General features: G+C 41.7%; 1 protein-coding gene across 1 annotated transcript in view; it reads right to left on the bottom strand.

The window, feature by feature from the left end:
- rftn1b (raftlin, lipid raft linker 1b) overlaps positions 1 to 13,264 on the bottom strand; it is a 92,823-nt gene that overhangs the window by 37,652 nt on the left and 41,907 nt on the right. Inside the window, exons 3-4 of the mRNA XM_010793417.1 lie at positions 9,632 to 9,809; positions 2,207 to 2,315 (exon numbers count right to left, since the gene is read on the bottom strand). Coding sequence (XP_010791719.1) covers positions 2,207 to 2,315; positions 9,632 to 9,809 — 287 coding nt within the window. The remainder of the gene's footprint in view (positions 1 to 2,206; positions 2,316 to 9,631; positions 9,810 to 13,264) is intronic.

Here is a 13,264-nt window from a genome sequence, read left to right on the forward strand (position 1 = left end):
GTTTCTCTTCATTAACAGAAAAGATGCAGAGCGCAAACTTAATGAAAAATATTCTGGGAGCAGCTTCCCCTTATTCTGCCACCAGAATATCAACAGCCTGCAGTGAAAAACCCATTTCAATTTGGACTTGAGACCACATTTCCTATTTCCCCCCGTAAGTTATTAAAGTGGCACCAGGAGGAGGTGTCTGAAGGTCAAGATGAGAAGCCCAGAGAGAGAGATTGAGGGGAGATGAGAGAAAGAGAGGTCGAGGGATTGAGACAATGAGTAGACGAAAAGGTAAAAATAAGAGAAAGAGATGAAGAGAGAGGATGAAGGGAATGGACTTCTCTGCTCACTCCTACCACTCATCCATGTCCACTTCCCTTTTAATAGATTTCTAGCATGGCCTCCTCCACCTCCTCCTTCAGCAAGCCTGTAGCAGCTCAAAAGATTAAAAATGATAACCAACAGTAATGAGGTCCTACAGGACTGCGGCTGCATGACTAATCGAAGGGCAAAATGTACAGTAAGGTTCAGGATCGAGACTTCAAAGGCCTACAACGGTCGGTAATATACAGATTAAGCGGGGTGGTTGATTTGAATCACGATGATGCAGCATTACCAGCTCACAAAAGACCAGGGTGTGTTCCTATATATCATCTGAAGTGCTATTTCAAGCAGCGCATTCACAACAGCTGGGGAGCCAATTCATTATCAGATCAGTGGATTTGATTCCTGCTCCTGTTAGCTGCTTTCATTTACAGTATGGAAAGTACAGACATGTTAAGCTATTTGGTTTTCAAATTAGCATCAGCCTTGAACCCCCATGGAAACATAGCTTTCAGTATATTGCTTACTGCCTGAATAAGATTCATGGTAAACTGCAGCATTGCAAAACTATCTGTCAAAACAAGTAATGGACAATGTGCAGCAAGGCGGTCATTATGGGGAAAAGAACACCCGACAGGCTGATCAGGGAGCCCGACGCGAAGTGGAGGGACCTTGATCCGCCTGAAGGTTATTAAACGTCCAGATACTAAACAAACAAACGACTCGACTCCAAATATTCATTGAAATGATTTTATCGACTTAAAAATGATCGTATTTCTTCCGCTAAGTAAAAAATACTCCGTTCCACGGCGCACCAAGATTTAAGATTCAAGGCTTTTATTGTCATGTGTACATAGCTACAGAGTAGATCTATCAATGAAAACCTTAGGTCACCGGCTCCTCCAACAGTGCAACACAATAAAACAGATCAAATAGTTAAAATAGTGCAAGTAAATAAAAATAAATCAGAATAGAAATAGCTGGAACTGCGACAACAACTTTACGGCAGCACTGTCCAAGTCTGTTTACAGTATCTGAGCCACTAACAAGTCCTTAAACACTTCAGAGCCCCTACCGTGTTCCTTTTAGTGTTCACTTCCCGTCTGCCTTCTTCTGCTCATTTATCTGACGTCCAGCGCTCCGTCTTTCAACCTTTTTTCCTTTCTCTCCCTTGATCCTCCTTAGCAACGGTCATTATAGTCCTTGACAGCGGTCTGTTCTACTGTATAAACAACGTGTCACATGTTCTGAATTGACCAATCAGAATTGAGTATTCAACTAAGTCGTGTAATAAGTGGTAGTAGTAGAAGCTTGTTTACAGGACTCATATTAGAGGAACTGCATCAAAATCAAAGTTTTAAAGTTCCCACTAATTTATACCTGACAACTCCTGAAATACACACATCAGCACCACCCCTGTGTTTCCTTTGTTACCGCTTGAAGCAGTAATTACGTTGGAAAAAAATACATCTTTTTTTTATTGTCACTCCTCCAACCTCGTGTTCTCCACTGGCAACTGCCTGAACGCATTGTGACAGGCTGCAGTTAAGAGCCTCCAGCCTGACAGCCGCATGCTCGCAAGCAGGTTCAGCCATGTGGTTTATTCACAAAAAGCAGCTGTAAACATACAAACATTGTGTTCTCTGAACCTTAACACAGCGTGACGTGCTGAACAAATTCATTGGAGCCTCGGTAGCAGACAGAGTTTATATTCTGGTTTTTGGATTTTCTTCACATGCACTTATGTCTGCCTTGGATCTCTGACTGAGTATTTGATGCTGGTTTATGCATCTTTATTCATCTCTTGCTCCTTTCCTTCCTCACTGCATCCCTTCTTCCAGCTGGGCACAGCCAGATGAACCCTTCAGCTTGGTATTTGTAAAGCAGCCCCTACCTTCTTGACGTAGCCCTGGATGAGCTCTGGGGTGGGCACCTGCTCCGCGGACAGACACTCTTCCAGCTGTAGTTTGTACGGCGGGCAGACAGGCTGGCTCCTTTCCACCCTGCAGGAGCCACAGTGGGGGGGAGGGAGAGAGAGGACAATGAGTTTCAGCCTTTCAGACAGCCAGCCTGCTGGACAACGACACATTCACACACTCATACACATTCACAGACAAATGTGTACAAATATTACAGCCATCAAAAATCCACAGGCTGACATCAAATCTATAATACAAAAATAACCCCCCATCAACAAATTGCAAAGCATCCAGAAGCTTTGTTAATGGTTTTGTTTCCCGGTGGGAGGCAAAGAAAAATACAATAAAACACTTAGAGTAAGCGAGACAAAGATCCTCATGGATGAAAGAGAACACATGGGGAGCACAGAAATCAGGAAATTCAATGCAAATCCTGTCCGTCCATCCCAAGACCTTCCCGCTTAGGCCATATCTGTATTTTGAGAGGGGGAAATCTATTTATAAAATGTTGTATTTTCCTATTCTGTCCTCTGGAGGAAATCCCAGAGCCAGCCCTGAGGAGACGAATGCCCCGGCTCCCACCTCCCTGCCTCTCATCCTGTTCACAAGGGGAAGACGCCTCACACGCCCTTTTCCTCAGGAGGCTTCAGAGTCTTACAGTATAGTATGTGTGTGTGTGTGTGGTTGTGTGTGAGAGCTGTGTTTGTGCTCTGCCAGGGCTCTGGATTTACACGGACCCCTGATGTGTTGGGGGGTAAAAGATGCATGCGTGAATGCTGCTGTGTGTGTTAAAGGCTGTCACAGTTCATGCAAAGACTTCCCTCTGAGTGCAGATACATGTCACTGTGTGCGTGTCCGTGCCTCTGTCTGCTTTACCACAGACAATGTTCTGACATGCCCCCCTATTGGATGCAGATCGAGCTGTCTAATGTATCAATTATAAGTGACGTTAAGGAAATTAGTAACCAACGGTTCATGTCTTGCGCTTTACACAATATAGTTTGGGGCATAACTCCCTTTTTTAACGTTTCTATTTCAGTACATAATAAACCAAGTGTGTCAGGTTTGAGCACAGTGTCTTTTTGTTTTAACCCATGCAGAGCCTAGCTTACTGTGAACCCATTTTTTCCCAGTCTTTATTTTATCTTTACTCTTATTATTGATCCTGCCATTATAAATATTACAATTTAGAGGGACACTCTATTCATGTAATGAGTATTAAGTAATTAAGTGACATAAATGTAGGTTATTTTCAGAAAGAAAGTTACTCCCTACAGAGTTATAGGTCCATCCATCCATCCATCCATCTTCTCCCGCTTATCCGTGGTCGGGTCGCGGAGGTAGCAGTTCCAGCAGAGAGCCCCAAACTTTCTTTTCCCTGGCCACATCAACCAGCTCTGACTGGGGGATCCCAAGGCGCCCCCAGGCCAGCGAAGAGATATAATCCCTCCACCTGGTTCTAGGTCTACCCCTTGGTCTCTTCCCAGCTGGACGTGCCTGGAACACCTCCCTAGGGAGGCGCCCAGGTGGCATCCTAACTAGGTCAAGATCCAAAAACACTAATTCCTACACTTCCCATAATGTAAAGCGCTTGGAGGGGTCGTAAAAACCTGATAAAGCGCTATTTAAGTACAGTCCATTTACCATTTTGGAAAAATCACTGTTATCACTTTAAACCCCCAGCCTTAGTATTTCTTTCAGACTTCACAGCATAACCAACGCACCGCGCTTATGTCATCCAAATAGAAAACATAGTCACAACACGTCTGCTCTACTGCCACTGACACCCGTCACTATTGCACATATCGCTGTCGCAGCACACAGGGGAGCAGAAACTGGGCCGACTGACTCGTTAAGTACAAACTTCACACGCTCTGTGAAACATGTATTACAACGTGCAGAGAGCTGCCTCGTTTCTTTTCCCAGCGTCATAACATTCAAAGGCACGATGGCAGAAGCCTGGTGGCACTGTCAAAAAAGATGGATATCCCTCAATGGTTGCGACAGAGATCACAACCTACCAGCTTTGTGCTCCAGGGACATCTTCAGTGAACAACACAGAGAGATACAGACAGCCAACATAATATATGTAGAGTTTTGAAGTGGAAACTTTTGCTGTCTTTTCTTTCTTACATTATAAATTATTATACCTGCATGATAGACCTTACACAACCAGTTTTGGAAACAATACTAAGCGGTCTGCTCCTGCACTTGTGTGTTAAGAGGCAGATTAAAGTAATTGCATTTTATGGTGATAACATTTAATTGTATTATTTAATCTAACAATACATCTACTGTATCAATACAATGAGAGATTTTTAAAATCAAGGACTGACCCTTGAGCACTGTCATTTAATTTAATTTGGGTGATCAAATGTTTAGAACAAAAGCGTCACTTCCCTTGCAATGAATAACTCATTTTGGAATAAAACCCTGAATACAAAGAGACTATACTGCAGTTATAGCGGCAGAGAGAGACCAACAATTGAAACGCTGCACTCAGTCCTGGAGGGAGGCCTCGGGTTAAAAATAGCAGCTGCATCACCTGCAGTCCATCTTCTCTGTGGGAAGCAATGACTTTTCATGCAGCGTGCAGCACAGCTGTCAACCTCTGAGGTCTCACGTGGTTAGATGGGTGTCAAATGCCTGCCTACTCGCCCACCTACCTGGAGCCCCCTCCAGGGTAAATACACCTGCTAAACCCCCTCCCCCTCCCTTTCCCTTGTCTGCAACACAGATGGGTCACATGCTTTGTTTCACCGTGGAACATCTTCTTCTTGGACTAATCTCTCCCACTGGAGCTGAACGTTCACATGGTAACTAATTGTGAATTACCTGTTAATGGCTTCTTTTGTGAGATGTTTTAGCGGTGGAGTCGCTACAACATTTGTATGTGCGGTTTCCAATTATGCATTGTTCACTGGGGTATGAAAAGGGATTGTGTTGACATTTTGTTGCTTTCCACTGGAAGTCAAACGGTAGAAAATGACAAAAAACAAAAAAATAGGTTTAGTCTTTGTTTGTTTAACAGTTATACCTCCCAAACTTGCACACTGAGGAACAATTCACGCACTTTTTAATTATAGATGGTCACCATTTGTGGTAATTAGCGTTTTATTTCTTTGGTGGTTCTGTAAGTTTTAACTCTTTTAATTTGTCTGCTCAGGCATAAAACGTATACCAACTTTAGGGAGGATACTGAGACTTTAACCAGAACAATAAGGACCCTACTGGAGATTTAAAAGAAAACACATTATCCATTTCGGGGTCTACAGCCGCACAAGCGACACATAAAGGCAGTACTTAGCATAGTGAGCTAAGAGCCAATTAATTAAAATACATTTGTGAAACTAATCCTGTTCACTAGTTTTGGTTTAGTATGTTACATTTTCCCTTTAAACACCCACTAAAGTGAGGCTGATGGAAGTGTCATTAATTGGACTGTTTATGGTAGTTAATCATAAACCAAAGTACTTGACAAAGTACATTTTGGCCGGCTGATGATGCACAATGAAAATCAGGGTATCCCCAAAGTGAAAAAGCTGTTTATAATACTGCGCCAATACTTTTAGTAGATGTCGAGATAGTTAAAGGTGGGGTAGGTAAGTTTGAGAAACCGGCTCGAGATACACTTTATGTTATATTCCATGGAATGCTCTTAACATCCCGATAGCAATGAATATCTTAAGTGCTTTGACAAAAAATGCATAAAAACATTTCATCTGTGGAAGCCGTAGTACTGTAAAAAGCACGACCAATCATCTGAGCCGGCCAGGCTAAAATAACTGGATGGCTACTGCCTGTCAGCCTTTCATACTGTGCACAAACTTATCTCCGTGCCCTCATTGGTCATGGTGGCGTTCGTGGTCTGTTGGAGGAGGGCTCTGTAAGGAAGTGGGCAGATTTTTCAAATCTAGCGCACTCGAGCTGGTTTCTCCAAAATTACTACCCCACCTTTAACTGAATGAGTTAAAAACGTTGACTGGCGGTGGCTATANGCTTGTGCCTCTTCGGGGGGTGCTAACATTTAAACATACACTTTATTCTTTACTTTCTCCGTCTTTATATGTAGATTAGAAGATATTACTTATCTCCATCATGTTGTTTCCATAGCAACAACAACTTCCTGTCAACAGCGTAAACTCACCTTCAAAATAAAAACATCTAAATAAAACAGGAAGTTAACCTAAATTACATTTAAGACATACAACTGCAACGAAAGTGACAAAAACAATGTAATATACACAAATTAGGTTATTTACATAATATGTTTACATGATTTTGTTGTGAAATAAATGCAATCTTGATGTCATCTTACTATAATACGATGGCTAAACAACGGCATTGCGAGGGCTTCATGTAGTCGTGTTGCCTTCCTAAGACAATTGGGCATTTTTCTGTTTAGGAAGGAACTGACAGAAGTTTTTCTACCATTATCTCATAATGGAAACGATACTGACGACCTCATAACATTTAGCTTTTTAGTGAAACATTTATTGTTTAAATAAATGCAATCCTGATAAACAAAGAGGACTCAGATAAGAGGATCTAGATGTGAGGAGTAGGACTGTAAAGCAATAGATTTTTAAAAATATTTCCTGTCCTTTCCTTCTGCAGCTGTCAGGTGATTGTCAGCAAGCAAGGCTTATCATAACCTCTTGCACCACCGCACAAAATAACAGTACAAATGATCAAAACTGAAGGTTTGCAAAACTTAAATGAAATTGTCATGTTAGCTGTGATGAATTATCTCACACGGTGGATGATGTTTCATATACTGTATGACAGGAAAAATCAGTGAATGGTTTCATCAGAAGGGAGGAAAACAAGTCCTCTCCAACAAACACAAGGAGGGGTGAGGGGAGAGAGAGGCATGTTAAACAGCTGGCACCAACCTCAAAGCAGTTTTTCCTCAGGACAACATTTCTGGAGCCTCTCACCGCACTTAAACATTGAAATTATCATCAGCATACATTTGCACAAACCAATTAATGGTTTGGCTTCAAATGTTTGTTTTTTTATTGTATTATTTTTACTTTTCTTTTGTCATCTTGATGGTTTACTGTAGATGATAGTTTACTTCTATCGTGAGTCCTTACATTTTCTCTGGCATCATAGCTACAAATTCCCTCTTATTTTATTTTTAATTAATTAATTATTAATTATTGTATGTTTTCACTGTATTCCCATTAGTCATCCTCCTTCTCCTTTCTCAATATTATTCTTGATCCTCTATACATTATTGTTTCTGAAGACAGCAACCACAAAGGCCTTGCACAGTAAGTCTCTTTAGTTTTTAGATATATATATATATATATATATATATATATGTATATGTACATTTCCCCCGTTTATTACATTGTACAGCTGGAGAGAGACAGAAAGAGACAAACCTTTGCGACAAGGACTTATCCTTTTAGAATCTGTGCTTTAGTTTTAGTCCCCGGTTTCGTTTCTCTTGACTGATCAGTATGCGGTTGCAGCAGAACTGTCAGGGCACAGCAGCTCTGATTATTACACTCCTTACTCTTGGTTGCATGTAATATCGAGTATTGGTTTTCTGCAGTTATTGTGTTGTCGCTGTGGGGGAAAGCGTTAGCTAAATGACTAAAATTTCAATGTAGATTAGTACCAGCGGTGTTGTGTTTAAGCTCAGCAGTGAAGAAATTACTAAAATGGTTTGTCAGCTTCCAGAAATGTGTTTTGAGCTGTGAGGAATCTGTGGTGGATTCTGCTCAAGAACAGCAGAGAGTGAGAAGATTTGTCCTGAACAATAAAGCTACACACTATATGCACAAAGACCAATGTAAGCCCAAACAGAGTTAGTATGTGTAGTTCTTAAAACATTCACACACAGCGGACACACACCCTCCGGACACACACCCTCAGACACATTCAGACACATCTATGCCCTGCAGTGTTTTGGTAAACAGGCCTGGGTGTTCTCTGGACTTCAGACCAGACACAGCAGCTCCTGGGACTCCTGTCTGCATGTCACTCCTGCCAGGGAAAATATTTCAAGAAATTCTCCTCCTAGCTTCAATCTTTTTGATTGTCATGTTTTTACTTCAACTGACGTGGGCGTGAATAAGATGTTCAGGTTTCATGACCCCTGGGACTTTTGGACCCATTTAGAACAAAGGATGGATTTTCCCAAAAGCTACAGCAGCTTTTCTGCTTACCTACAGAGATTGGTATTTATTTTTTTAAGGATTTTGGCCCGACAAAAGCAACTTCCATCGTCCATCACTCCTCCTACTGTACATGCCCTTCAACCACCCTTGGAGCTGCTCCCTGGCGTCAAGCCCTGGAAAAAAAACGTGTGCCCACCCCCATGTTTCCCCGGACAGAGGGTCTCGTAAACAGGGCTGGAGGGCAGATGTAGGGGCCGGCGGTGACTCTGAGCCACGTAGACGGTTTTGGCTGGAGCACTAAAATAACTGAAGATGGAGGATTGAGATTATTGCTGACTCAAGTCCAAATGCAGCGGCCCACAGGACATTCGCTGAGCCACAAACAGATGTTGTGATGCTCTGGTGTCGATACTGAAGCAACACAGAAAGGTTGTACAGCTGATAATAAATGCAACTACACTGTTTCTTTTAGGTGGTTGCCATCGTGGAAATCGTTCTGCTTGAATGTATCCCACAACGAAAAAGATTCTAAGACATACAACAGGAGGTATAACAATATAAACCCTTATGTCGTTTACCACCTACCAATTTTGTACCATTCATCACATGAGAACAAAGCTAAATCTGATTCCCATCAAGATCGCTAATTACACCAATTAAGGTGCATTAGCGATCTTAACATTTTTTCTTAAGTGACCATAATGGCTGCATTATTTTGTGATAAAAGAGGAGTAGCTAAGAAGTCTGACGCCCCTGAAAGATGATTTCCTCAAGGCCAGCCCCCGTCTTTGTTTAGTAAAACACATCTCTTTTAGTCAGGGCCCTCTAACTTAAATTGTCTCAACCTTTCATCCCACTGATGATAGTGAGGCTTAATACTGTTAAAATACACCTTTATTTTAACTTGTGAACTTGTGGAAGAGTACATTTATCTTCTCCTTCTATAAAATACAAGACTATTTTTCTGTATATTCCTGTAAAGGACAACAATAATTAGCCGTAAGTACTTATACCTTTAGACTGCTTTATGTGGCTTCAATGTTCTTTGAGCTGGCAATGTAACGGAAATGCTTTTCTTTTAATGCTATGCATTACTCATTATTTCAAACCTTTAACGGCTAAATTGTCTGCAGAAACTGTAAGTGGATTTTTGAGTTTCCATTAGCTAAGGCTGGGGGGAACCTAATGTGTTGACCCTTTGACCCTTATTCCCATGTCAGATAATTACACATTTAATACTCAAAATTGCTCTCATGTGGCTCTTACCCGTCGTTGAGTCGGATCAGTATGGCCCTGTAGAGCTGGTGCTGTGGGCTGTTGGACTCCGGACCACAGGGGTGGATGAACGGGTGAACGGACGCAAGAACAAAGCCCTGCTGGTAAAGCTCCTGCAGCTGACCCGGCAGCTCGCGCACCGACGAGAGGCGCAGCGTGGACGTCCCACCTGAAGGAAACAAAGGGCAACGAATACGTTAGACAATACAATTTCAATGGAAACATCTTTGCTGCTAAGTGCTGAGTGCTGTGCTGTAAGTGCATTTGAAGAAAGTTGACATTTTGCCTTCTGATTATGGTGGAAATGCTCAATCTTATACATGCTAATACCAGTTTTTTATTCCAATCATTTGTGATAAGAAGCAGTACAAATCACTGGTAACTGGCAAAGTGAGTTTTAAAATGAATGTCATTTCTATTGTCAGTGTAATGTCCCTTTCCCTGTCAGCTTTTCTTCCCCTTTATCCTCACAACCTCCCTCTACCCCCTGCCTCAACATAGACCTTTCCAGACCTTGTCAAACCCCACCTGTCAACCAGATGCCCCCAGTCTTTCCAGCCATCAGCCAATCCTACTATATACGCATACCAGCCACTCTCCTGCCTTCTTGTATCGAAGTAATTTTTTCACTATTGAAGGCTTTAATTCTGTCCTGCCCTGTATTCCTTCCCTGTTGCACCTGGCATGTGACATTTCAATTTTTTTATTGAGAACGATTTAGCACCTATAGTTGTTCCAGTCTTCATACAGCTATGCAATAAATATGAATGGCATTGAATAAATGCAGGTAAGTCTAAGAAAAACCATGAAAAGAAAAATGTTCCCCTGCATTTCTTAGTATCTGGACTATTTCTGCCACTCTATGCAATTATGTAAATTGTAGTCCTTTTTCACAGCAGTTAGCCTCTTTTTGATTTCTTCCGTTTAATTAATGTTGGATTTCTTTACTTTTGTAGAAAGGTTCTCTTACAGCTAGACATGTTCTCAAACTGCACTAAAACAGAAAACCAAAGAAGGAAAACGGCTTCACGAAAAATAAAAACAATACAAAGGCCACGTGAAGATTTGCAATTCAGATGCCAACTATGATTCATTCGCAATTTGTTTTGGGCAATTAGTACCACGTTTTCGCTCCATCCCCTCAATCTGGGAGTCAATAAGAGTGGCTCAAAATCCAATCAGAGCTGATTGCTTCAGCTCTGTATCACGGCGGCTCTTCTGACACTTGCTTTCATTCCCTATCAGCTCAACGTAACTGTCCAAGAACAGCAGACAGGGACATGACATTAATACAGTGCTATCAGTCAGTGGCCAGCTGTTTAAAAAAATAAAGTTTTGGACAGAGTGCTGCACAAAGCTCTTTCTCAGCGCAATTTTCTCCCTGCCACCTCCCTGCCCCTCCCTGAGGGATGACAACCTGCAGCAGACAGCCGCTGGTGACTGCCTTTCATGAAGCAAGCAGCTGTGTTACAAAAAGCCACACGCAGCTCCTGTCAGGCAACATCGGCCAATCAGGATGTATGGTAATGAGTTCGGGAGGGAAGAGTGGTTCAGGTTCAGGAGTAGGAGCAATTAGATTAGTAAATGGAGAGCTTGATAGCAGGAAGGAGAGGAGGATGGATAGGAAAGATGGTGGAAGGAACAACAGAGAGGTCCAAACAGAGAGAAAAAACGGAGAGATGGTGCCTGGCCCCGGATGCATGGCGGCTGGATCCCAGCAGAGCGCTGTACGCGGCGACATTTACTACAGGCCAAACAGCTGGGGCACGTGGGAGAGCGCCAACACAAAGAGATGGATGCAAAACGAGAGACCAGGGAGAGGACAGGAGAGGAGGCAGGCAGGGAGGGAGGGAGGGAGGAGGTCTGGTTGTCTGAACGAGCTGTCACAAGACGTGGGAAATGCCGTTATGGCTAATTACAGTCAATGAGACTATACAGAACTCAATGTTCAAATCCATGGGAAAAGTCAGGGTCCACAAGTTCAATTGGAGGTCAGAGAGAGGATGTCGAGAGAGAGAGAGAGGGAGGGAGGCCAGTGTGGGTGGAACATAGGCGAGACGTTGCCAGACACTACTTTGTGTGTTTGGTCTCAGGTAAAGTCAGCGACACTAAATAATTTCTAATTATAGCAGTATGTGCATGACAAGGCTGGAATGCAATTAATGTTGTGTATTTGGACACAGAATACTCAATATTTAAAATCCAAAACCTTAGATTAAGTGTATATTATTATGTGAGTGATATCTGTTTTTGAGTTATTCTGCTTGTGACTCCAACATCTGCAGTTCATGACTCTAACTTCCATCCTCTTTTTAGATATGGGACTGTCATTGTACTGTTAAAAAAAATACATAATTATGAGCACTGTAAAATGGTTTTCATTCCATACACACATCAGTGTATTTTTCCCACGATGCAAACACGAGGGCATCAGAGGCTAAATTGAGGTCAGTTGCACACAGTTAAACTCCTGACACATGAGCACGCTCTCACATACTCTGAGTGCTGTTGCTTGTTTGACGTCAAAGTCGTGTTAAAGTGTGCAAAGCAGCTCTGCATAACATCTGTGGTATTTATTACCGTTGGCCACTGCACACAAAGCTAACAAGCTCTTGTGTAACTGTGATAGTAATGTGTGGATCTGATGTTCAAACATAATAGTGAGTGATTTATTGAACGGCACATAAAGTGCTGCTAATGTATAATTCCACATGCTTTTCTTTTGTCTCCATTGTTTATTTTTCTGTCTTTATATTCATAGTCGCATTTCATACATTATTTATCTACGAAGCCATCAAATAAGTTTTATTGCACATGTACTTGGTATGATTGCGGATGTGACAAAATACATTATACATTTGAATTTGTTGTATTGGAAGCATAATCATATGCAGCATATCAGCCTCAAGACGGCTGGAATCCAAGAAAATATTGCATTTTTATCCAATTCAGTCCAGTCTGCTTTATCCAGATTGTTTCTGTGTTCAGACGGAGTACAACGTTTATATCAGAGGCATGATTAAAGTTAAAGCCAAAGCTTGTGGGATTAACATATGTAAATTGGCACAGAATCATACGGTACTAGTGTTGAAGATTTGAGCTGGAGCTACAAAATTTAATATGTGAATGTGATGCTCTACGACCCAACTAAATTAACAAATAGAAGTAAGAGGAAAAGGTCATGTGTATATAAAAACTGAACTAAGTGGAGTTCATAGTTTTAAAATCAGATACTGAGCTGTTACACAAATAGCACAGAAAGTACATATACCTTCAATACGTATATTGCGTACTGCGTATATACAGTACTGACTTTTCCTTGAGATGTAAAAAAAAAAGGAAACATCAGGTTTTATATTTAATCAGATTTCTGTCTTTTCAATATCCATAATTGATTACCACTATCATTCTTTCCGAATGAGATTGCTTTAAGCCATTTGCATTGAATCTGTCACTCCATTACACCTCAACAAGCCACACTTCCTCTGGTAGACGGATTCGACTAAAGCTCACATTGTTCAGCCATCCCTTGCAGGCTGTATAACACAATGATGTGCTGTGCTTTCAATGTGCTTCACCACATCATCAGGACTGAAATAGGGAGGAAGGGATTTCTGGAAAAAG

This window comes from Notothenia coriiceps, unplaced genomic scaffold, assembly GCF_000735185.1.
Source record: "Notothenia coriiceps isolate Sejong01 unplaced genomic scaffold, NC01 NC01_scaffold00037244, whole genome shotgun sequence".
Lineage (NCBI taxonomy): Eukaryota > Metazoa > Chordata > Actinopteri > Perciformes > Nototheniidae > Notothenia > Notothenia coriiceps.